The sequence below is a fragment of the Sus scrofa genome, chromosome 6, assembly GCF_054392235.1.
Source record: "Sus scrofa isolate SSC_HxYL_T2T_F1_AM1 chromosome 6, Sscrofa_HxYL_maternal_Yorkshire_Landrace_v2.0, whole genome shotgun sequence".
In the NCBI taxonomy this organism is placed as follows: domain Eukaryota; kingdom Metazoa; phylum Chordata; class Mammalia; order Artiodactyla; family Suidae; genus Sus; species Sus scrofa.
The window spans coordinates 14253767-14278715 of record NC_139388.1 but is presented as its reverse complement, the minus strand read 5'-3'; the positions used below and the strand labels follow the sequence as shown (position 1 = coordinate 14278715).

Here is a 24949-nt window from a genome sequence, read left to right as displayed (position 1 = left end):
TATTTTCACAGGTAGTTCCCCTGTGGCAGGGCAGGTTAAGGATCTGGCACTGCCAAAGCCGTGGCACAGGCTGCAATTGCAATGTGGGTTCAACCCCCAACCTGGGAATTTCCACATGCAGTGGGTCAGGCCAAAAAAAAAGACACTTTCAGATAAGCAAAAGAATGCTGGGTTAACTATCTCTATCACAGGAAAAGGTTAATTTGACTACTAGCTAAAGTGTGCTTTAAAGCAGGAACTTTGGAACCAGGTGCTCTGGGTTTGAATTAGATTTAATTATATGATCAAACTTCTTGGGAGTTATTGGTGGTTTAGTGGTTAGGATTTGTTGCTGTCACTGCTGCAACCCAGGTTCAATCCCTAGTCTGGGAACAGAGATTCCACATCAAAACCACAGTATGCTGTGGCCAAGAATAAAAAATTTTTCTTAAATTCTGTGACCCCAGTTCCCTAAACCATAAATGAGATAACAGCACTGTCTTACAGAGAATGTTAGACATTAATATTTATAAAGTGCACAGAACATGTAAAGTGTTCATGACCCGAGGGGCAACTTTCAACCCAGGATGGAAAGCAGTTGGTGTTAACCTGCATGTGGGCAATTTCCACAGGTATTGTACATGCTTCTCAGCAGGTCTTGACAGAAGCCAGTTCCCACTGTCCACAGCAAGAAACTAAATAACATGCACTTAAAACTGGCTTTTCCTCTTTCCCTAACCCTCCCCACTGATCCCTCATTTCTGTATCCTGCAATTACCTACAGGTAAAATCTACCTGCACTCACGTCCTTGTCTCAGGCTTTGCTTACATGGGAACCAAACTAAGATAATATAAGAAAAACATTTAGAACAGTATCTGATACATACAGACAAGTGCTCAACAAATGTACACGATTATTCTTCAGAACAAAGAGAATCAGTAATACTACTCCTGAAGACTTTTACAAGATTTAACAGACAATCAGGATGTGTAAATCCAGGCAAACATACTATGTGCCAAGGTAATGAACCAGAAGACAATAATTTACATGCCTGAAACTATTGCTTCCACCCACAGATTTATCAAAACAGGTTATTATAAGTTTCTGTGTGTGTGTGTGTGTGTGTGTGTGTGTTTGGGGTTTTTTTTTTTGGCCTAACCCACAGCATGTAGAAATTCCCAGGGGAGGAATCAAACCTGTACCACACAGCAGCAACGCAAGCTGCTGCAGTGACAATACTACATACCTTAACTCAAGTCCACATAATGGAATACTGTATGGGCATTAAAAATGACATACACTCAACAAATGTTGGGACAATTGGACCTCTACATGTAAAAGAATGAAATTAAACTGCTATTTATCACCATATAAAAATTTAACTCATGCATACCAGTGTTCAGAGCAGCAATATTTACGTGGCCAAGACATAGAACAAATAAAGATGTGATGGAAAAAAAAAGATGTAGTATGTGTGAATGTAAATATACACATATGTACACATACAATGGAGTGTTCTCAGCCATAAAAAGAATGAAATATTGCCCTTTGTAGCAACATGAACTTAGAGATCATACAAAGTGAAGCAAAACAGAGAAAAGAGAAATATTATATGATACCACCTATATGTGGAATCTTAAAAATATTTACAAAACAGTAAAAGATTCACAGACATAGAAAACAAACTTATGGTTACCAAAGGGGAAGGGACAGGGAATAAATTAGGAATATGAAATTAATAGATACATACTACTCTACACAAACGATTTACCGTATAGCACAGGAAACTATATTCAGTATCTTATAATAATATATAATGGAAAAGAATCAAACTAACACAATACTATAAACCAGTTATAGTTCAATTTTTGAAAAATGGATCAATTACCTAAACACAGAAACTAAAACCATAAAACCCAGAAGAAAATCCCTGAGATTTATAGGCATATAAATCTTCCGACCCCTAGATTTGGCAATGGATTCTTAAAATATGATGCAAAAGACACAAGTAACAAAAGAAGAAACGAACTGAACTTTACTAAATGAAAAGAACATCATCAAGAAAAGGAGGGAGCTCCCATCGTGGTTCAGCAGTAACAGCCTAACTAGTATCCCTGAGCATGAAGGTTCAACCCCTGGCCTGCTCAGTGGGTATTACCATGACCTGTGGAGGTATAGGTCACAGATGCAACTTGGATCTCCCATGGCTATGGCTGTGGTGTAGGCCAGCAGCTGCAGCTCCAATTCTACCCCTAGCTTGGGAACTTCATGTGCCGTGGGTGCGGCCCTAAAAAAAAAAAAAAAAGAAAGAAAGAAAAGAAAATGAAAAGACAGCCTAAAGAATGCATAAAGATATTGCAAACTATGTTTCTTATGGGGGGGGGGGGTGCCAGGGAATCAAACCAACGACACAGCAGCAACCCAAACTGCTCCAATTGACAATGCCAGATCCTTAGCCAGCTGCACCACAAGGGAACTCCTGCAAACCCTGTTTCTAATAGATTAACCTTCACAATATGTTAAAAACAAAAACCTCTTACAAACCAAAAAGACAAACCACCCAACTAAAAATGGCAAAATCTTAAATAAACTTTCCCCCAGAGATAAACAAATGGCCAATAAGCACATGAAAAAAATATCCAACATCACTAATCCTAGGGGAAATGCAAATTAAACCCACAAAGAGATACTATTTCACATCTACTTGTTATAACCAAAAAAGTGAGAAGTAACTACTGTCAGTGAGGTTATAGAGATACTGCAATCTTCATATATTAGAAATGTAAAATGACAGCAGTTACAGAAGGACTGAGCAGATTTACCATATGACCTACTCATAACTCCACTCCTGGGTACATGTCCAAAAGAATTTAAAACAGAGATTCAAACAGATATTTGCACACTAATGTCCAATGCAGCATTATTTGCAAAAACCAAAAAGTAGAAAGAACCCAAGTGTCCATTAACAGGTAAATAAAATGTGGTATATACATACAAACAATGGATTATTACTCAGAGATTAAAAAGAATATGGTGTGGCCACATACAGACCTTGAAAACACTAAGTAAAATGAGCCGGACAGAAAAGAGTAAATGTTGTAAGATTCTACTTAGATTACCAGGAGCTGGAGAAGAGAATGGGAGAGTTACTGCTTAATGAATAGTTTCTGTTTGGAGTAACAAAAAAGTTTGGAAAAATGGCAGTAACAGCAGTTACCTGATGTGGCTCAGTGGTTAAGGACAAAATGTGGTTAAGGACACGATGTGGTTAAGGACATGATGTCTCTGTGAGGATGCAAGTTTGATCCCTAGACTAGCTCAGTGGGTTAAGAATCCAGTGTTGCCATAAGTTGCAGCACAGGTCACAGCTGCAGCTCCAATTCGACCCCTAGCACAGGAACTTCCATACACTACAGGTGTAACAGCAAAAAAAAAAGGGGAGGGGGGTGCTGGGCAGTATGGTCACACATGACTGTAATTTAAAAAAAGCTAAAACAAACAAGCAAAAAAAAACCAATGAGGTAACACGCCACACCATCATTAACAGGTCAACAAATGCTGGACAGGATGTGGAGAAAAGGGTAGCCTCCTTAAATTGGTACAACCACTATGTAAAACAGTACAGAAATACCTCAGAAAAACTAAATACAGAACTACCATATGATCCAGCAATTCCACTCCTGGGCCAATATATCCAGACAAATCTTTCACTGAAAAAGATACATGCACCCATATGTTCATCACAGCACTATTCACAATAGCCAAGACATTGAAACAACCTAAATGTCCATTGACAAATGATGAAAAGATTACCACATGGTATATATATATATATATATATATATATAATGAAATAGTACTCAGCCATGAAAAAGAAAATAATGCCACTTGCAACAACACGGATGGAACTAGAGACTCTCACACTAAGTGGAGTTAAGTCAAAAAGAGAAAGACACCATATGGTATCATTTATATGTGGAGTCTAAAATATGGCACAAATGATCTATCTACGTAACAGAAATAGATCATGGACATGGAGGACAGACTTGTGGTTGCCAAGTGGGAGGAGGGGAGAGAGTGGGAAGAACAGGGAGTCTGGGGTTAGTAGATGGGAACTACCGCATTTGGATTGGACAAGCAATGAGATCCTGATGTATAGCACAGAGAACTATATCCAACCACTTGTGATGGAACATGATGGAGAATAATATGAGAAAAAGAATGTATATACATGTATAACTGGGTCACTTTGCTGTACAGCAGAAATTGACAGACATTGTAAATCAAGTATAATAAAAAATAGGAGTTCTTGTCGTGGTGCAGTGGAAACAAATCCGACTAGGAACTATAAGGTTGTGGGTTTGATCCCTGGCCTTGTTCAGTGGGTTAAGGATCCAGCATGGCCATGAGCAGTGGTGTAGGTCACAGACACGGCCCAGATCCCACACTGCTGTAACTGTGGCGTAGGCCGGCAAATGTAGCTCCAGCTAGACCCCTAGCCTGAGAACCTCCACATACTGCAGATGCAGCCCTAAAAAGCAAAAAATTAATTAATTAATTAATTTAATTTTTAAAATGAGGACGGGAGTTTCTGCTGTGGTTCAGCATAGCAAACCCAACTAGGATCCAGGAGGATGCAGGTTCAATCCCTGGCCTCGCTCAGTGGGTCAAGGATCTGGTGTTGCCATGAGCTGTGGTGTATGTCGAAGACACACCTCGGATCTGGCATTGCTGTGGCTGTGGTATAGGCCCATGGCTACAGCTCCAATTTGACCCCTAGCCTAGGAACTTCCATATGACTTGGATGTGGTCCTTTAAAAAAAAGAAAAAGAAAAAAGAAAAAAAAAAAAAATGATGAGTAAAAAGCCCTGTTAAAGAAAGGGAAAACAGCTGGGCACAAGGCAGAAATGGCATAGAATAGAAGAATTTTAGTCAATATCTTCATTTTCATTCTGAAGAAATAGCATTAGATAAGTGGTTTACACAGATACTAGCAAAACCTGAACTAGACCATGGCATCTTATCTCATAATTTGGTGTCTTCAATACTGGCCATAAATTCAAGGCTACAGTTTAGACTTCATCCATCCATCCCATGAAAAGCTACCAAAAGATTTTCACATAGGGATGGGGAAGTGATTTCATCATGGTCGTGTTTTGTCTGCTTAATGAGATGACTCTATAAGGGATGAGTTTTACAGGAAAGGCAGCAAACTGCAGTAGGGAAACTAGGGAGCTAGTTCAGACTAGCACCACAAAGAAGGGATACAGAAGTAAAAAACAGAACTTAGCAGTCAACTCAAAGTTGTGGAAGACAGCAAAATTTAGATTTTACACTCAAATTGCTGGAGTTGGTCCATCAGACATCAAGAGAAGTAGTGAAGTTGGGAGGGTTGGTGATGTGGCTAAGAAGCTTTGTGTACTGAAGAGCTTCAACTTCAGATATGTACAAGTGGAGTGTTTGTGGAATGTCTATTTCATACAGAGTTCAACAAATATTTATTCAATGAAATGTCCAGCAAAAAGCTCAGGAGAGATCACTTCTAAAGCTATTTTTTGCAGCTACCCATAGCTATTGATTGAAGCCACTAAACAAGAGGAAGACACCAAAAGAAAATGTCAAAGAGAAAAGAGGGCAAAACTTTTGTTTTAAAGAAAGTAAAACATTCTTGGGAAAAGCTCCATGGCCTTGAAGCCACATCTTTAACCCAACTTTTATAGTAACCAGGGTGAAACGAGATAAAAGGGTTACTCACTGGTTTCCAAATTCTGATGCTACAAAAAGGAAGCCTGTTTTAAGCACACACATGGCAGCAGCAACAGGCACAGTATCAAAATACTTGAGCCGGATCTCAGTAACCTAGAGTGAAAAGAGAAAAATATTCTAATGTATAGACAAGTGAAGCTAGGGCAAAGAAAGTAGCCCAGGAGTTCCTGTCATGGCTCAGTGGTTAATAAACCTAACTAGCATCCATGAGGACACAGGTCCAATCCCTGGCCTTGCTAGGGGTTAAGGATCCAGCATTGGTGTGGTATAGGTCGAAAACGAGGCTTGGATCCTGTGTTGCTGTGGCAGTGGTGTAGGCCGGCAACTACAGTTTTGATTTTATCCCTAGCTTGGGAACTGCCATATGCTGTGCGTGAGGCCCTAAAAAGACAAGACCAAAAAAAAAAAAAAAAAAAAAAAGGTAGCTTAGTCTTATAATGAGCCAAGTAGCAAATAAAATACTATTCCTTCACGTCCAAACCAGGGGTTAGCAAACTATAGCTTGTAGGCCAGCCATGCCTGTTAGTTTCCATACTGCCTAATGGCTGCTTTTGTGTCACAACGGCAGAGCTGAATATGCCGCACCCCTGGTATGTGGAAGTTCCAGGGCCAAGGATCGAACCCTTGCCTCCGAGAGTGACTCGAGCCCCTGAAGTTGGATTCTTTTTATTTTCTCCTTGCCTTTTTTTTTTTTAACCTGCCCACCAGTGGCATATGGAAGTTTCCAGGCCAGGAGCCAAACTAGAGCTGCAGCCACAGCCAAACCAGATCCTGCGACCCATGCAATAACTTAGGCAACACTTAAGGCATTCTGTTCCCTTTGGGTTTTTTGGCCGACTCACAGCATATGGAGTTCTTGGGCCAGGGATTAGATCCAAGCCAAAGTTGCTACCTACATCACAATTATAGCAAAGCAAGCCGGGGACTGAACCTCTGGTGCTGCAGAGATGCCACTGATCCCACTGTGCCTCATTGGGAATGCCTCTATTTTTTTAACTTGTTTAGCATAAACTGTCCTTTCTGAGAGTAGCTGTAATAACCACACATGACTTAATAAAACCATTTTGTAAAGCTTAAATGTATACATCAGTTTTTAAAATAAGGTTATCTAATTATACTAAAATTAGGATGAAACTGGAACTCTCTTGTGGCACAGTGGGTAAGGATCCGACCTCACTGTAATGGCTTGGGTTTGATCCCAGCCTGGGAATGTTCATATGCCATGGGCTCCGCCAAGAAAATAAATCAATAAATTAAAAAATGTTTGTTTTTAAAAAAAGTGGAGTTCCCATCATGGCTCAGTGGTAATGAAACAAACTAAGATCCAGGAAGAGACAGGGTCAAGCCATGTCCCTGCCTAGTGGGTTAAGGATCTGGCATTGCCGTGAGCTGTAGTATAGGCTGCAGAAGCAGCTCAGATCCTGTGTTGCTGTAGCGTAGGCCAGCAGCTGCAGCTCCGATTTGATCCCTAGCTTGGGAACTTCCACATGTCACAGGTATGGCCATATAAAATATTAGGATAGGAGTTCCCATTGTGGCTCAGTGGGCTAAGGATGTGGTGTCTGCCACACCGCAAGCTGAGGCACAGGCCTGCAGCTGCAGCTCTGATTCAACCCCTAGCCCAGACACTTCCATATGCCACAAGTACGGTCATAAAAAGAAAAGAAAAAACTAAGATAATATTATAGGAAGTTTTATCAAACTGGACCAACCACAACAAATGAGTTTTTCCCTTTTTTCCCCTCCATCCATGGTCTACTTACCATATCTTCATCTGTCTCCAAAGTGATCTTAAAGATATCTCCCTGCTCAGTTTGGGCCAAAAAGAAGAACATCGATTTGGTCTTATGGGTGGCAGAGCAGACAAAAATCATTCCTCTTTCGGGGTCATCCAGGTCATTCTAGCAAAGTCAAATATACAAACAACATCTTAAAAACGAGTACTCCTTATTTCTAGATTTCAGCACCTTACCAACAGGGATCATATAGGACCCCCAAGGCCTAAAGGCACCTGGAGTTCTCTCCATGCAAGTTCTGACCCAGAGCAGCCTGACAGCCACAGGACTAATATACAGTAAGCAAAAATCCCTTGCCTACTATAAATACATAATAAAGGCTCTACACAAAAACAAAAACAACCAAAAACCCTAGAAGTCCACTCTACAGCCTGATCAGATCAATTAGGCAAGAACCATCTCCAGAGAAAAATGTCAGAGAAGAGACATGAAATTTAAAGAATCATCATTTCAGGCTGTAAATTGAAGACTCAAAAATGTCCATAATAATACCATCCAAACCGTCTAGCCTTATTCCATATAAACTTCCCTAATTCCTAAAAGGAATGATCCCCCTCTTGGCTGGATTTTGGTTTTTTTTTTTTTTGCTTTTTAGGGCTGCATCCACAGCATATGGAAGTTCCCAAGCTACAGTTAGGGTGGAATAGGAGCTACAGTTGCTGGCCTACACCACAGCCCAGCAACGTGGGATCAAGCCATGTCTGCGACCTACACCACAGATCACAACAACACTGGATCCTTAATCAACTGAGTGACATCAGTGATCGAACCAGCATCCTCATGGATCCTAGTCAGATTTGTTAACTGCTGAGCCATGAAGGGAACTCGCTGGTCTTCTTTTTTAATGTTTCAAACATTGAATGTTTCCAAGATCTCTCAGAGTAAAGCTCTTCCAGGGCAAAACATGGTTTATACTTCTTTGTAGCCCTGAGGCCAAGTATAGCACCTGGCAGTTAGGTGCTCAATAAATTCCTACCAGCTAAACTGAATTACTTCCCACTCCTTGCCAAGAAGAATTTTACTTACTAATCTTACCAGTTTTTTAAAAACTAATGAATGGAATTCCCGCCATGGCTCAGTGGTTAATGAATCCGACTAGGAACCATGAGGTTGCAGGCTCGATCCCTGGCCTTGCTCAGTGGGTTAAGGATCCAGCATTGCCATGAGCTGTGGTGTAGGTTGCAGACACGGCTCGGAGCCCATGTTGCTGTGGCTCTGGTGTAGGCAGCGGCTACAGCTGCGATTAAACCCCTAGTCTGGGAACTTCCATACGCCGAGGGAGCGGCCCTAGAAATGGCAAAAAAACAAACAAAAAACTAATGAATGTTTATAGAGATACCATGTACTAGATAAGTCCTAAAGGTTTAACCCTAGGACCTATAAATTAATACTAAAAAGATAAATAATCAGGGGTGAGAGAAGACACTAAGCAAGCAGAGATCAATTATTATGCATGGGCTGCTGATAACTGTTGAAGCTGGGTAACATAAGTTCATTATGTATACAATCATCGGTCAATATCCATAAGGGGTTAGTTCAAGGAGTCCCCACAGATACCAAAATCTACAGATGCTCAAATCAACCCCTTGTATAAAATAGGGTAATACAAGGAATAGTCAGCCCTCCTTAGCCATGGATGAGAACCTTGCAGATATGGAGGGCCAACTTCATGCTTAATAATTTCCAAAGTAGGGAGTTCCCACTGTGGCTCAATGATAACAAACTCAACTAGTATCTATTAGGACTCGGGTTCAATCCCTGGCTCCACTCTGTGGGTTAAGGATCTGGCATTCCCATGAGCTAAGGTGTAGGTTACAGATGTGGCATGGATCTTGCACTACTGTGGCTATGGCCTAGGCCAGCAGCTGCAGCTCCAATTTGACCCTAGCCTGGGAACTTCCATATGCCATGGGTATAGCTCTAAAAAAACAAGAAACAAAACAAACAAAAAAACACCAAAGTAAACTTAAAGGCAATAAAACACCATTTTCAACTAACAATGTAGTAAATGATTGAGGGGAAAGCTGTTGTGTGAAAAGATTTCAGGGAAACAGTCTCAAAGTTCATCACCAGTTTCCACACCAATTACAAAAAGGAAAAAGTACCTTTACAACAAAGAGAAGCTGGCTGACACCACCTTAACAAAGTGTTCAATTTAGCATCACCAATAATGAATCAAACCAACATCACACAGCCATAATGTGATGTAGTGGGAAAAATATATCACCACCTACTAATAATTATGTCAAAAATGGTAACATGGATATAATCATCAGAGAAAAGATACTGCAACAAACTGCAGTATCTTTTCAAACAAGAAAATTAGCCCAGACTCTTAAAATTTTTCAGTTATCATAAAAGACCCAAAACAAAGGTGAAAGGAAGCATTCTAAATTAAAGGAGACTACAGGGAAATATAAGGGACTTTGGGGGACAAGGAGAAAAACTGGTATATAAAGTAAATAAAATGATATTACTCAAAATGGTAAATTTCATGGGCACAGTATTGACGGTATCATTATATAGGAAAATTTCCTCCTTCTTCGAGGCTACATCTTAGAAAATTCTAAGTGTCATGATGCCTATAATTTATCTTCAAATTGTTTTGCCTTAAAAAAAAATGTACAGATACCCAAGAAAAGTCTAATGCAGCAAGAGTATTAATTGGTGAATCTAAGTGAAAGACATACATTCACTGTGCTTCTTTAAAATTTTTCTGTGTGTTGGAATGGTGCAGTGGGGACAGGACAAAGAGAATGAAAGAAAATGTATCTTCAATAAATATGCCTGGCTTATTCAAACTAGAAACTTTTAGATATTTCAAATTTATAATGCACACGTGTTCTTCAAAAATGAAAAGTATGTTGGGTTTTTTCTTTACTCAAGTAAAACTGATCTACAATGTTATATTAGTTTCGGGTGTACAACATAGAATTGTGTCGCCTTTTTTTTTTTTTTTTGTCTTTTCTAGGGTCACTCCCGCAGCACATGGAGGTTCGCAGGCTAGGGGTCATATCGGAGCTGTGGCCGCCAGCCTACGTCAGAGCCATAGCAACGTGGGATCTGAGCCACGTCTGCGACCTATACCACAGCTCACGGCAACGCCAGATCCTTAACCCACTGAGCAAGGACAGGGATTGAACCCACAACCTCATGGTCCCTAGTCGGATTCGTTAACCACTGCGCCACGACGGGAACTCCTGTGTCGCTTTTTAATTACCTTTCTCAGGATTTTGTTTTGCTTTTACTAAAGCATTTCACTGGCTTTATTAAAAACAACATCTACAAAGAAATTAAAACGATTAACAACTAAGAGACTATACTGTAATTATAAAAATTTAGGTTAACTCCACACAAATATATTTTTTTCTTACGGCAAACAAAGACCATACCCGTCTCCTGGGAATCGGACAGCGGATATCTGGCTGGTCACCAAAGTTCTTGTAAGTGATATAGTTTTCAGAACAGATCAGCACTCCACTTGGACCATCTGACCCTCCAGGAACTGTCAAGAGAAAATGAAACTCAGCAATGATTTGACATAATCATAAATTACAATTTGGCCTCTATTCCTTTCCTTCAGCGCAACCTGAAGATATAGTGTGCCTAAAGAAGGTGATAAACGTTAAAAGTGTCTCCTCCCTGACAGTTACGCCAGATAAGGATGGAACACAACTTTGGGTGACCTCACCCTGTCCAGATACCTGATAATGCATCTTTTTTTTTTTTGGTCTTTTTGCCAATTCTTGGGCCGCTCCTGTGGCACATGGAGGTTCCCAGACTAGGGGTCGAATTGGAGCTGTAGCCGCCAGCCTACGCCACAGCCACAGAAACATGGGATCTGAGCCACGTCTGCAACCTACACCACAGCTCACAGCAACGCCGGATCCTTAACCCACTTAGCGAGGCCAGGGATCGAACCTGCAACCTCATGGTTCCTAATCGGATTCGTTAACCACTGAGCCACGACAGGAACTCCTGATAATGCATCTTAATGTTTAGCTCCAAGCCCAGAAATCAGTTCTCAGCTTTACACCTATAATCCAACTGCCTAATGGACACTCTCACATGAATATTCCATAGCAGCTTAAAAATGAATTTATTCATAAACAAGCACCAAATTCCTTCCCAAACCTGTTTCACTTCCTGGGTACTCAGCCTTAGAGAACACCGCCATCAAAGAAAAAACTAGGGGAGGTCCCATCATGGCTCAGTGGTTAACAAATCTAACTAGGAACCATGGGTTACAGGTTCGATCCCTGTCCTTGCTCAGTGGGTTAAGGATCCAGCATTGCTGAAAGCTGTGGTGTAGGTTGCAGATGCAGCTCGGATCCTGCATTGCTGTGGCTGTGGTATAGGCCGACAGCTACAGCTCTGATTCAGCCCCTAGTCTGGCTGGGACCCTCCACATGCCATGGGAGCAGCCCTAGAAAAGGCAAAAAGACAAAAAAAAAAAAAAAAGAAGAAGAAGAAAAAGAAGAAACTGAGGTGTCATCTTTCAATTCTCTCCCCTCCCTTAGCCCTACTGATTCTACCTCCTTAGCAGTCCTCATGCTGCAAATCTCTTTTGGTTTAGTGAAACAGCTTTTTGACCAATTTCCTGGCCTTGTCTTTTGCCCTTCATTCCCCTACCAAAATGCAACCAAGGGATCTTCCTAAAATTTTGTTCACCCTTAACAGGTCATTATTCTCTTGTTTAAAATCCCTCAATAGCTACCTCCCTCCCCACCACTACCTCTACCCCAGCCCTTTATGTCTAATGATCCAATCACAATGACCTCTCAGTTTTTTCAGTGAACGTTTTTTCCTGCATTTGGACCTTTGTGCTTCCTGCTACTTTTGCCCACAACAAAAACTCCGCCACCCTCACTGTCCTGAACTAATGCCTTAGGTCTGAGCTGAGAGAGTACTTCTTCAGAAAATGGTCTCTAACCCGTTGTCTTCCCTTCCCTAGGCCAGGGACTCCTCCACATTGTCATGGCATTTGTGGCAATTTTCTGTTACTAGCACATATTCACCACTATACTCAATCCTGCATAAAAGGAGACACGACACCTTATTTTTCACCACTGCAGTTCCAGGAGACTGACTTCTGCACATACTGATCGTAGAAGCTAAGTAAAAATTCTTTTAACAAATGAAACTCTCATAAATGGAAAGTATAGTTACATGCTATAGCAAATTATTAGGTATAACCTATTTTCTAAAATTCTTCTGCTTAGTCTCTTCCTAAGATTTAATCCTCAGAAACTAGTGTCATCTTTTATTATTTTTCTCCAAAATCCTTCCCAACAACAGACATATTTCATATTAGACATCAAGTACAAAAGACTCAAAACAGAGGACTGGATCATTGTCTTACCTAAGCCTGATAAAATTGAGATGACCACAAATATAGTTGTTCTTCTGTCTTTTAACATAATGAATTAAACAAATGCTGATAGTTTTTTTCAATTAAAGTACAGTTGTTTACAATGTTGTGCCATAAACTAATGCTGACTGATCCTTAATGGTGAAGATCTCTGAGCTCCTACAAAAATCTTACTTAGTAATGGTGCATGTAAAACACTATCGAATCTAATTTCCTAAAACTTAAGATTTTGTATCTATAGTCATAAGTATAACCAGTCTGCAAATTTTTCTTATTACTATCTCTCCCCAGTTTTGGGACTGAAGTTACATGAGGCCCATGAAGTAGAACAAAGGCTTTTATTCTTTCTCCCATCTTGAGAAATTTAAGGTCCCTGAAAATTATGGACCTTAAATCTTCTGAAGGAAAAAAACCATCTGACTACTGCTTCAATTTCTTTAACAAATGCTGGTCTACTCATGTTTTTAACTTCTTTTTGGATCAATTTCGGTAACAGTTTTCAAAAATATTTCTATTTTACCTGGGTTTTCAAATTCATGGACGAAATAGTTTTGCCTTTTGGGTTTATCTATACCATGTCTTTTCACAGAGCCACATTTTGACTTTCATAAAGAGAATGAAAGACTGACTACAGTCAAAACACCGGAGCAACCAATAGTAATCAATATTCCAAGCTGAATACTCTTTCTTCCCTGAATTAAAGGATAAGCATTAACCACTGCATTTCTAACCTTGCCAAAGCAGACAAAGCACTCAGGTTTACTACAAATGGATTAGAATCTTCAAATTCTATGAGGTAAACCCTCCTAAGTTTCAGCATAAAACAGACCAAATAAAATAGTACAGAGCAGCTCTAAGAGAAAAGTACCTGTAATAAGGAAGTTGCCATGTTCTTCCAAAGGTTCACTGTATTTTCGGACCACATGATTTAAACCAAGGTCTAACTCATAGAAAGTAAGCGTCTGCTGGGTATTAGCCGCGGCTTCCCCAGTTGGATCATTGTCTGCTTCCTATAGAGAGTAACAGAGGCGCAAAAACTAATAAATACCATAAAATCAAAATTTTAGAGTTGGAAAGGTCATCAGTATTCCTCATTTTCACAAATGAGAAAGCAGTGGTCCAAAGATGCCAAATGGTTTGCTGAAGTTCGCACTGAATAATACTGGCAGAGTGGGAGCAAGAACCCAGTCTTATCTTCCTGGGAGCAGGGTTATTCAGCTCAACTCTATTCAATTCAACCTCTAGTTGAATACTCCCATCATTCAAAGGCAAGAATGGTATGTCCTACCTTTCACTACCTCTGAGTAAAAAAAAATCCCAATACAACTTCACCCCCTTTGTTAGGCAGATTTCCCAATAAACACTTTGTTTTCACAGGGAGACTGTTCAAATCAAAGCAAAGTGCTATTATACAGTCAGGTAAACTCTGAAACATTCCAAAGCATTTCAGTAAGGCATTTAGAACACACACGCAAAAAAATAAAACAAAACAAAACAAAAAAAAAACAAAAACAAAACAACAACAAAAAAACACCAAAAAACACATTGTGTGCAAGTTAAGATATAAGACATGAAGAGTGGGAGTTCCTGTCATGGTTCAGTGGTTAACAAACCCGACTAGGAACCATGAGGTCGCAGGGTTGGATCCCTGGCCTCGCTCAGTGGGTTAAGACTTCAGCGTTGCCATAAGCTGTGGTGTAGGTTGCAGACTCGGCTCAGATCTGGCTTTGCTGTGGCTCTGGTGTAGGCCGGCGGCTACGGTTCCAATTAGACCCCTAGTCTGGGAACCTCCATATGCCTCGGGTGTGGCCGTAGAAGGGACCAAAAGACCAAAAAAAAAAAAAAAAGGCATGCACAATGAAGAAAGCAATTTCAAGAAAGCACCAAGGTGAGTAGAAGAAACCCAAAGGAGGGAGGGAGGGGGAGAGGTGGGGGAGAAAGGGAAGGTAGAAAGAAAGACTAAGGACCCCCCGGCTCCCTGCGCCCAATTACCTCATAATCCATTTCCAGACAAGCAAACATTGGATTTTCAAATCCCACATCCACTCCAACCACATGATATACTAAAGTGTTCGCTTTGTGGGCCTCCAGGGGAGATGAAATGGTAAGCCGGGCTGCAGCATCTCTATTCAAGATATATACCAATTTCTGTTTCTCGATGGCACCTGTTATTATTGAAGGAGACAAAAACATAAAAAAAAACACCAGATAATGAAAAGAGGGATTGCAGAACAGCTAGATTCACATAATGATTATTTTATGAAAAATCATTAACAGCCATCACTAATTCTACAAGTGTGTTAAGAGGATTTTGTTTCTAAGACAGACAAGACAAACAGACAAGAACATAACTTTACCCTCCATCTTCCTAACAGATCTTTTTTTTGGGGGGAGGAGACAACAGTCTTCTAAGTTATTTTATAAGTAATAGGAATCTTAATATCCCACTAACTCATCAAAATTTTTTATGATTAACTAAATAATGCATATATTTGTCAGATTTATTCTCTGAATTACATCTAATGATTTTGTGACTGGTCAGAGGGCTGCCCTCTGGAAGCCTGATCAGATACACAGACTTTTCTTCAAGAATTTATCAGAGAAGAGACATGAATGTGAATCATCACTTCAGGCTGATGACAGCAACCATATCCATTACCTAATAATGTAAAATCTTCCAGTATAGTTTTTTTTTTTTTTGCTATAGAAAGAAATGGAAACACACCCATCTCCAACCAAGAAGTAGAAAATATGTGTTAAAACTTTTCGCATTGTTTTAAAAGGAAAAGCAACTTTAAACTTCGGAGTTAACCCAAAATGACCCAAACTTTACACAGCTGAGTGATTTCTGGGCACACTGCCAAGATTACAGCATTGTTATCCTAAACTTAGTTTCTTTAAGAGTCTAAGAGTCAACAGAGCAAGTCACTTACTAATCATAACAGCTCTCCCTTTGGGATCCACAGCTAAGAACTGGCCAGGAACAATGCGGCGGCATCCACTTTTGCCAAAGGTTTCTTGGTGAATTTTTTCAAACATGTTCTTAGATGGCTGGTATTCCAGGATAACAATCCGACCTGAGTCACTGCCAACCACAATGTAATCTTTCGTGCCACCCGTCAACCTAAAGGCCATGAGAGACCGGATGACACCAAACACTTCCACAGTTAGTAGAGTGTGTACTTTGCCAGTGTTGGGGTCAGGGCGAAGCAGCTCTAAGATTTTCCCCCGGGAAACAACAATTTCCTGTTGTTTGGTTCCTAAATCACACAAAAGATAAAGATCATGAACAATCAAAACGTGTCCAAAAAAACAACCTGAATGAATCAAAATACCACTAAAAATATAGTTAAATGAGCTGGGGGGCTTAGTATTTTAAGACAGTTTATTCTACTTTGAAAGGTAATTTTCGGAAGTTCCCAATTGCGGTTCGGTGCAAGCAAACCCGACTAGAATCCATGAGGTTGTGGGGTTCAACCCCTGGCCCCACTCAGTGCGTTAAGGACCCAGCCTTGCCATGAGCTGTGGTGTAGTCACAGATACAGCTCAGACCTGGCATTGCTGTGGTTGTGGCAAAGGCCAGCAGCTGCAGCTCTGATTCAACCCCTAGCCTGGGAACTTCCATATGCTGTGGATGTAGCACTAAAAAAAGGGTAATTTTCCTAGAATTTAAGTCATCTAACAAAAGCAGTATCAAAGAAAAGCTTCCTAAAAACAGTCACGCAAGTTTTGTTGTTTTTTTTTTTAAAAAAAACCTTGTTCTTGGGAGTTCCCACTGAGGCACAGTGAGTTAAGAATCCAACTGCAGCAGCTGAGGTCGCTGCAGAGGCTCAGGTTTGATTCCCCAGCACAGTGGGTTAAAGGATCTGCTGTTGTCACAGCTATGGTGTAGGTCAAGGTGTGGCTCAAGATTCAATCCCTGGCAGGGGAACGTCCAAATGTCACAGGTATGTCCATTTAAACACACACACACACTTTTTTTTTCCTCTAAGATTTGCCATCAATCAGCATAATTAAGTTGTCTGTAATACATATGTTTAACTTCATAAAATTAAAAACTTTCAAAGGCACCTTCTAGCCCACCTTTAAGGTAACTGCTCTAAGAAATCATATTAACTCTGATAAAGTGTCTCAAAGAACTTTTAAAACTGCCGCACCAAAAAAAGAAAAAAAAAGGCAATTTGAGGCAAAACTACTAATATCAAAAATTTTAGGAGTTCCCATCGTGGCGCAGTGGTTAACGAATCCGACTAGGAACCATGAGGTTGCGGGTTCGGTCCCTGCCCTTGCTCAGTGGGTTAACGATCCGGCGTTGCCGTGAGCTGTGGTGTAGGTCGCAGGCGCGGCTTGGATCCCGCGTTGCTGTGGCTCTGGCATAGGCCGGTGGCTACAGCTCCAATTCGACCCCTAGCCTGGGAACCTCCATATGCCGCGGGAGCGGCCCAAAGAAATAGCAAAAGACAAAAAAAAAAAAAAAAATTTTAAACTCAGATAGTAGCAGAACTTACCAGAGAAGTTTCCATGAATGGCAAAGCTGATGCCAGTGGCTCGCTGCAAGGTCAAGTTGTACAGGAACATGGTGGCAGTAATACTGAGCCACCTATAGCTCCACAATCCAGGCCTTGATTATAACCAAGTCCAAGCAAGCTAAAAGCACATAAAAGCAGAAAAATACCAGCTTTGAAATTATTTTAACAGACATTTCCGTATGGGAACTTCTAGGTGAAGACAGCGTAACTAATAAAGTAAGACATACAACATTACTTATAATTAAGAGTACCTTCTACTTCATTTTCACTGCAGCAGCTTGGGTCACTGCTGTGGCAAGTGTTTGATCCCTGGTCTGGGAACTTCCACAAGACGCAGGTGTGGTCAAAAAAAAAAAAAAACAAAAAACAGAGTGCCTTCTACATGTCAGGCACTATGCTTCATACTGTTTCTTTTTTTAAAAAAATTTTTATTATAGTTGATTTACAATGTTCCATCAATCATACTGTTTCTAATCTCACAAGACACATATAAAGTATTCATTATACTAATTTTACAGATGAAATTGAGCTGAAAAAGTACACCGTAAATCAACTATTCTTTAATTAAAAAAAAAAAAGAAATTAAATTGTCTCCTTGAGATTACATAAGTAGTAAAAACAGGAGTGCCCGTCGTGGCTCAGTGGTTCACGAATCTGACTAGGAACCATGAGGTTTCAGGTTCGATCCCTCGCCTCGCTCAGTGGGTTTAAGGATCCGGCGCTGCTGTGAGCTGTGGTATAGGTCGAAGAGGCGGCTCAGATCTGGCGTTGGCCAGCAGCTGTAGCTCCAATTCGACCCCTAGCCTGGTAACCTCCATATGCCACGGGTGCTGCTCTAAAAAGACAAAAAAAAAAAAAAAAAAAAAAAAGAAGAAGTAGTAGTAGTAAAAACATTGGGAGCTGGAATCTGTACCATTAATCCAACACCATTTGATTTTACTGTCTCAAAACCACATAGATCTATATTTACTTGTATTTGAATAGGCTCTACTTTCACGTGGTTCAGAATTCAAAAGCACAGCAAAAAGCTCACTCCACCCATGCCCTAGCCATCCAGTTTTTCCTCCCTGGACGAATCAATTTCACCAAGTTATACCGTGTCCTTACAGATATTTTCTGTATGTACAAAAAAAAAACATACATTAACGCTGTATTTTATCCCTTCTATTTAACTAAAGGTTGGGTACCATAAATCATACACTCACATTATGGTGCAACTGTTTTTAATTACTTTACCTATCTTGGACATAGCAGTAAGCAAAATGTTTTCTCATTTTTATATTAAGGCTGTGGAGTATTCCACTGAATGCATCTATTAGGATTTATTTAGCCAACACTCTCCTGAGGAACATTTAGGTTCTTCCCGATCTCTTGCAATTATAAACACTGCTACAAAGAAAATCACTCATATACAGACCATTTATAAGTGCATTAACAGTATCTCTAAGATTAACTGCTAGAAATCCAATTTCAGGATTGAGGACCTCATATATTTGAAATTCAGAGACAGTGTCAAATTACCTTCCAAAGAAGCTCTACCAATATATCTCCAGCAATATATGGGTCTCTATAATTCTCCACAACCAGACCTCTGCTGATTTAACAGATAAAAACTGGTAACTTGGGAGTTTCCATCGTGGCTCAGTGGTTAATGAATCCAACTAGGAACCATGAGGTTTCGGGTTCTGATCCCTGGCCTTGCTCAGTGGGTTAAGGATCCAGAGTTGCTGTGGAGCTGTGGTGCAGGCCACAGAAATGGCTCCAATTAGATCCCCTAGCCTGGGAACCTCCATATGCTGCTTGGGTGCAGCCCTAAAAAGCAAAACAAACAAACAAAAAACTGGTAACTTAAGTGTAGTTTTCATTTGCATCTCCTATACAGCTCTATATTTAAGGAGTGACTAAAATTTAGAATTTAAACTTATGTATCATCAAAAACTAAAAACCGAAATGCGACCCCAGAATGAAGCCTCCACAAAAGAATATACAAAGAAAAGGATTCTTCTTAGGACTCAAGACTGCAAACTGAGGTATCTTCACCATAAAAGTACCTATACATTTACCACTGGAAAATAAACTGAACTATTTTCCCTCAATTATTCAGAGACAAAAGCAAAGAATCTCGAGAAGTTCAAAGCTTACAATTGTATCTGTAATTAGCATGCAAATTTGGTTTTGTTAAATGAGAAAAGTTGAATGGAGTCTCAGACATAATTTATTCTCTTGCATCTCACTCCAGTTATAAAATTTCAAACATAATTTCAAACTTGCAGTTATCAAGAACAAAATTTACAACGAAACCCCTACCTTGTTGTGAATGTGATCTATATTGTAGGGTTGACTGTATGAAAGATACAGAATCTTTCAGAAAACAAACATAGGAAACCAAAGACCACTTCGGAAGCTTGGAAAACCTTCTCCTAGGCTACTTTTCGCCCTTTATAACTTACTGAAAAACTCAGCCTACTTTCTAGTTCCTTTACAACTAACAGCATCTAGTACAAACTTTGGAATTTATTTTCCCAAAACCTAGCTGGACCCAGGTTCCCCAACTATTCTTTTATCTTGGGTAACAAGGGAAATTGCATTTCAGAGGAAGATCAACCAAGCACTACATACCGGAAACTAGTAACGACCAAAACTTGGTAAATTTTGATTTCCCCCAATTCTACCTGCTGTCTATGAATATTAGGAAATGAGCCTGTGATTGCTCCTCCACCCCTTCTCCATGTACGAGAAGAACATCACCGCATTTAAACTCTGCAAAGTCTTCAAGATAGATATAATTATCCCCATTTTTGCAAGCGATAAACTGAGGATCAAAGAAGGAAATGAGTTGCCCAAGCACCAAAGCACAAATACAAAGGGTCTAGATTTCAAAGACTGTTTCCGTCCTTGACACTTTTAACACCCTTGATCTTTCACCTCCCCGTCGGTGTGCCGTTTACTTTCTCCAGTGGAAAACGTCTCTCCCGCCCCTTCTTACATCTCCCCCAAAGCCTAAAAGCTACGCAGTCTCTAGAAAGCTTATTTTGAGCTAGGCTTAGTTCCCACAGTGCGAACGGTCGCGAAACACAAGTTCGTGAAGCTGCCCTCCTGCGTTCCCCTCCATCACCTCCTAGACGCTTGCCCATAGTCCTCGGGCCTAAACTCTCTCAGAAACCCTTACAAAAGGCTCGGCCCACCCTTCTACATGGCCGCTCTCCACCTCTTCAGGCCTAGGGAGGTCAGAAAGCTGCTTCTTTACCCTGAAGCCAGGAGGATGGCGCAGATATCCAACAGATCCTCAGTCCCCTCAAGGCCTAATCCGCCGCTAAGCCCAAGCCGCCGGCATCCGCCATTAGCTCCTAAAACAGGGACCTTCCGATTGGCGCGCGACGGAAAAAAGGTCCTCAACCGGCGCCTGAAGAATGTACATATAAATCTCTTTAATGCTTCAGTCTTGCTTCCACGCCGCACGAAAAATTACTTAAACATATTTTTATGACTGTCACTTTTCCCAGGAAAATAGGGAATTAATAGACCTTTTTAAGTAGGCTTTTAAAAACATATATACAAATTCACTAGGCACTCCCGTGGGCAGCCCCAAGGACGTGGCGCGCCTACGAGGAGGGGGCCTCCCAGGGCCGGAAGCGCGGAATGGGAATCAAGATGGCGGACCTCGATTCTCCTCAGAAGCTGTCAGGGGTGCCTCCGCCGCCTGAAGGCGTGGGAGGAGGCCGCTGCTCGGAAATCTCCACAGAGCTCATTCGCTCTCTGACTGAGCTTCAGGAGCTGGAGGCTGTGTACGAACGGCTCTGCGGCGAGGAGGTGGGGGGCTGAGCTTCTCTTTCCAGGAGGATACAGGGGCAGTGGGCCTAGGAGCCGTCATTCTTGGGAAATCAGGGCTGTGGGAAGTTCTTTTCTTTACGAGGAAACAAAAAAAGCATCTACTCGAGAAGCAGGAGTGTGGTTGAATGTAATTGGGGCGATCCGACATCTCCGTCTGATGCCCCCAAGCATATTTTCGTGTTGTCTGGGCGATCTGCCCCGCCCCCTGTTGATTTCCCTGGCCCTTAATCATTAGATTTCTCCGCGGTCCTAAAGTTAGACTTAAGGGCATCTCCTCACACGCTTGCTTTTCATAATAAGAATAAAGGCTTTGTTGTAAGGGCTTATAAATTTTAAAGTGATGAAACGCTTTCACCTTACCTCATTTCAGCAAGAAATCATTGTAAATAAACAAAGCGTTTTAAGACTTTCTACTGTGGGAAATGATTTGGGGGTGTAATTTTAGCGTTTCAGTTCAATGCAGGGCTTTGTAGAATCTTGAGATGTTAAAACTCAGAAACAACTGTCTAATCGTGAATAAGTTATTTCAGTTCTTGTAGCTACCCCTGCATAGCGTCAAACCAGGGGCACTGGCTATATTATGTCCAGCAGCCTTCCTCACTTTTCCATGAAACTTAATGCTGTCAGTACTTTTTTTTTTTTTTTTTTTACTTTTTCGGGCTGAACCCGCGGCATATGGAAGTTCCCAGGCTAGGGGTGGAATCGGAGCTGTAGCTGCTGCCTATGCCACACCACAGCAATGCTAGATCCAAGCGGTGTCTGTGACCTACACCACAGGTCACTGGCACTGCTGGATCCTTAACCCACTGTTTGAGTTCGGGGATCAAACCCGCATCCTCATGGATGCTAGTCAGGTTTGTTAACTGCTGAGCCACAACAGGATCTCCCGTCAGTACTTTTTTTTTTTTTTTTGCTACACCCACTCTATGTAGAAGTTCCCAGGCCAAGGGTCAAATCCCCTCACAGCAGCAACCCAAACCACTGCAGTGACAACACCAGATCCTTAACCCACTGAGGGAGGCCAGGGATGGAACCTGCATCCTCATGGATCCTAGTCAGATTCATTTCCACTGAGCCACGGCGGGAACTCTCTTTGAGAGTTTTCAAGTATTAATTTATACCAATGCCGATAGACTTTTCAGCAAGATGTACTTTATAAAATTCAATACTCTTAACATTCCTAAGCTTGCATTCATTGAATCGGTCAGTATGTTAGGAAAAAAATTAAGTTGATCTTACAGACAGAACAATATTAGTTTTGGTTTTTGTTTGTTTTTCCCTTTTTTAGGGCTACAGCCGCAGCATATGGAAATTCCCAGGCTAGGGGTCAAATCAGAGCTGTAGCCACCAGCCTACGCCACAGCTCACAGCAACACCAGATCCTTAACCCAGTGAATGAAGCCAGGGATCAAACCTGGGTCCCCATGGTTACTAGTCAGATTTGTTTCTGCTGAACCATGACAGGAACTCCCTATCCTTTATATTTTAAATGCCTTCCTGTGTGAGGCATTTTGCCAATGAAATTGAATAAAGGTTTCTTTTCTCCCTCCGTGGTGTTCATCTCCTAGATGGAATAAGATACACATAAGGTAACATTATTTAATTTGATAAGTGCAAAAATGAAGTATTGTTTGTTAAAGTTCTATAGGAGTTTAGTGAAAGGAAAGAAGACATTTGAAGTGGGATTTACCCTTTAGCTAAGTGGTTGGATTAGATAATGCTTAGGGTTCCTTTTGACCATGCTAACAAAAGAATGTTTCTCTGTCTTTCAGAAAGTGGTGGAGAGAGAGCTGGATGCTCTCTTGGAACAGCAAAACACCATTGAAAGTAAAATGGTCACTCTCCACCGGATGGGGTGAGTCTACATATCAGGACAAGCTATTTAAATTCTATTAGGGACTTCTCTATGGCACAGCGAGTTAAGGTCTGGTATTGTCACTGCTGTGGCACAACTCAATCCCTGGCCTAGGAACTTCCATGTGCCATGGGGCCAAAAAATAAATAAATAAAATTTTTAAGTAAATAAATTCCATCAGGAGCCGTTGGATGTTATTATTTTTCCTTTCTGTTTTACCATGCAAGTTGAGTTTGAATTGTAAAGGAGATTTACCTCCAAGTAAAGTGAATACTTAAGAGTGTAGTCAAATTGTTCTCAAAGTGGTTTTGGACCAGCAAGTATTAACATCATTTGGGGAGTTCCTGTTGCGGCGCAACGGGATCTGCATTGTCTCTCAAGCACTGGGCTGCAGGATCGATCCCAGCCCAGCAAAGTGGGTGAAGAACCTAGCATTGCTGCAGCTGTGGCATAGGTAGCAGCTGTGGCTCACATCTGATCCCTAGCCTAAGGATCAAAAATTGCTCTTTGATTTCATCATCTTCTTAGATTGTTGGTTAGTGAATTTTATACTTACTTAGCAACTGGGAGAGTCTGTACTCTAGTTCTTTGGCAGTACATATTTAGGGATGTCCTTTGTAGTTATAGAAATTTATTTTTTGGAGTTCCCACTGTGGCATGGTGGGTTAAGGATCCAGTGTTGCTCCAGCTGTAGCATAGGTCTCAGCTGCAGCTCGGATTCAATCCCTAGCCTATGAACTTCCATATGCCTTGGGCATGGCCAAAAAAGAAAAAAAATTAATTTTTTGTTAAGTATAGAACTGAGTTTTCAATAAAACACTCTTGAGAAAAAGCTGTGAATAGAAGGAATGGAGCTAAGAGTCGTAAAGAAGTCGAAGACATAGTTTCCGTCTACAAAAAAGTTCTTCCATGTCTCCGTCTACTATCTACCCGAATGGATATATGTGCCGACAATGTATGTTTCTAGTCCCAACCTGCAGTTGATTGAAGGAGATGCAAAGCAGCTGGCTGGAATGATCACCTTCACCTGCAACCTAGCTGAGAATGTGTCCAGTAAAGTCCGTCAGCTTGACTTGGCCAAGGTAATCCTTTTCTTTTTTGTTGTTGTTTTTACAGCCACACCTGTGCATATGGAAGTTCCCAGGCTGGAAGTCAAATCAGAGCTGCAGCTGAGGCCTATACCACAGCCACAGCACTACTGGATCTGAGCTGCATCTGCCATCTGTGTTGCAGCTTGTGGCAATGCCAGATCCTTAACCCACTGAGTGAGGCCAGGATTGAACCTGCCTTCTCACAGACACTATATCGGGTTCTTAACCCACTGAGTCACAACAGGAACTCTGGCCAAGGTAATCCTATTGAGCTTTCGTTTTTTTTTTTTTTTTTTCCTTGATGCTGCCATTTTTTTAACCTTTTTTTATTTAATTGAAATATAGTTCATTTAATTTACAGTGTTGTGTTAGTTTCAGGTGTACAGCAAAGCAATTCAGGTATACCCCATTGAGCATTTGATGTTTAAGTTAGTAGAGGACGGTAGAGAAGCCACCACATTAGAAATTAGAGCAGTACCATCTGATAGAAACCTGATGGAAGATACCAAAACCAGACAAAGACATCACAAAAAAACTCCAAACCCATAGCTGTTATGAATATAGACACACAAATTCTCAACAATGCTATCAACTAACCAAATCAAGCAAATATAAAAAAGACTAGGAGTTCCCATTGTGGCTCAGTGGTTAACAAACCCAACTAGCATCCATGAGGGTGCAGGTTCGATCCCTGGCCTCGCTCAGTGGGTTAAGAATCTGGCGTGGCCAT

At 41.0% G+C, this 24949-nt stretch overlaps 2 protein-coding genes and 2 non-coding genes across 7 annotated transcripts in view; 1 reads left to right on the top strand and 3 right to left on the bottom strand.

Annotated features, from left to right (window-relative positions):
• The window catches only part of SF3B3 (splicing factor 3b subunit 3), a 53972-nt gene extending 33161 nt beyond the window's left edge, over positions 1-20811 (bottom strand). The window contains exons 1-9 of one of the 3 annotated variants that reach the window (XM_021093804.2): positions 20690-20811; positions 19750-19783; positions 17422-17560; positions 15847-16173; positions 14906-15078; positions 13782-13923; positions 10935-11047; positions 7510-7647; positions 5736-5839 (exon numbers count right to left, since the gene is read on the bottom strand). In XM_021093804.2, coding sequence (XP_020949463.1) covers positions 5736-5839; positions 7510-7647; positions 10935-11047; positions 13782-13923; positions 14906-15078; positions 15847-16173; positions 17422-17491 — 1067 coding nt within the window. In that variant the 5' untranslated portion in view covers positions 17492-17560; positions 19750-19783; positions 20690-20811. Of the gene's footprint in view, positions 1-5735; positions 5840-7509; positions 7648-10934; positions 11048-13781; positions 13924-14905; positions 15079-15846; positions 16174-17421; positions 17561-19749; positions 19784-20627 lie in introns of all 3 variants that reach the window. The other 2 variants (XM_021093805.2, XM_021093803.2) reach the window with 2 other exon arrangements.
• LOC146402217 (small nucleolar RNA SNORD111) lies at positions 7910-8000 on the bottom strand. The gene has a single exon (XR_014808764.1). It is a non-coding gene; the product is annotated as a small nucleolar RNA SNORD111 (small nucleolar RNA).
• LOC146402216 (small nucleolar RNA SNORD111) lies at positions 15471-15549 on the bottom strand. Its single transcript, XR_014808765.1, has one exon. It is a non-coding gene; the product is annotated as a small nucleolar RNA SNORD111 (small nucleolar RNA).
• A 253-nt stretch (positions 20812-21064) lies between the features above and the next one.
• Positions 21065-24949, top strand: part of COG4 (component of oligomeric golgi complex 4) — a 31577-nt gene continuing 27692 nt past the window's right edge. The window contains exons 1-3 of one of the 2 annotated variants that reach the window (XR_014804921.1): positions 21065-21252; positions 23046-23128; positions 24096-24210. Coding sequence is in view for 1 of the 2 variants with exons in the window: in NM_001244337.1 (NP_001231266.1) it covers positions 21082-21252; positions 23046-23128; positions 24096-24210 (369 nt within the window). In the remaining variant the exon portion in view is untranslated. 2 annotated transcript variants of the gene reach the window in all.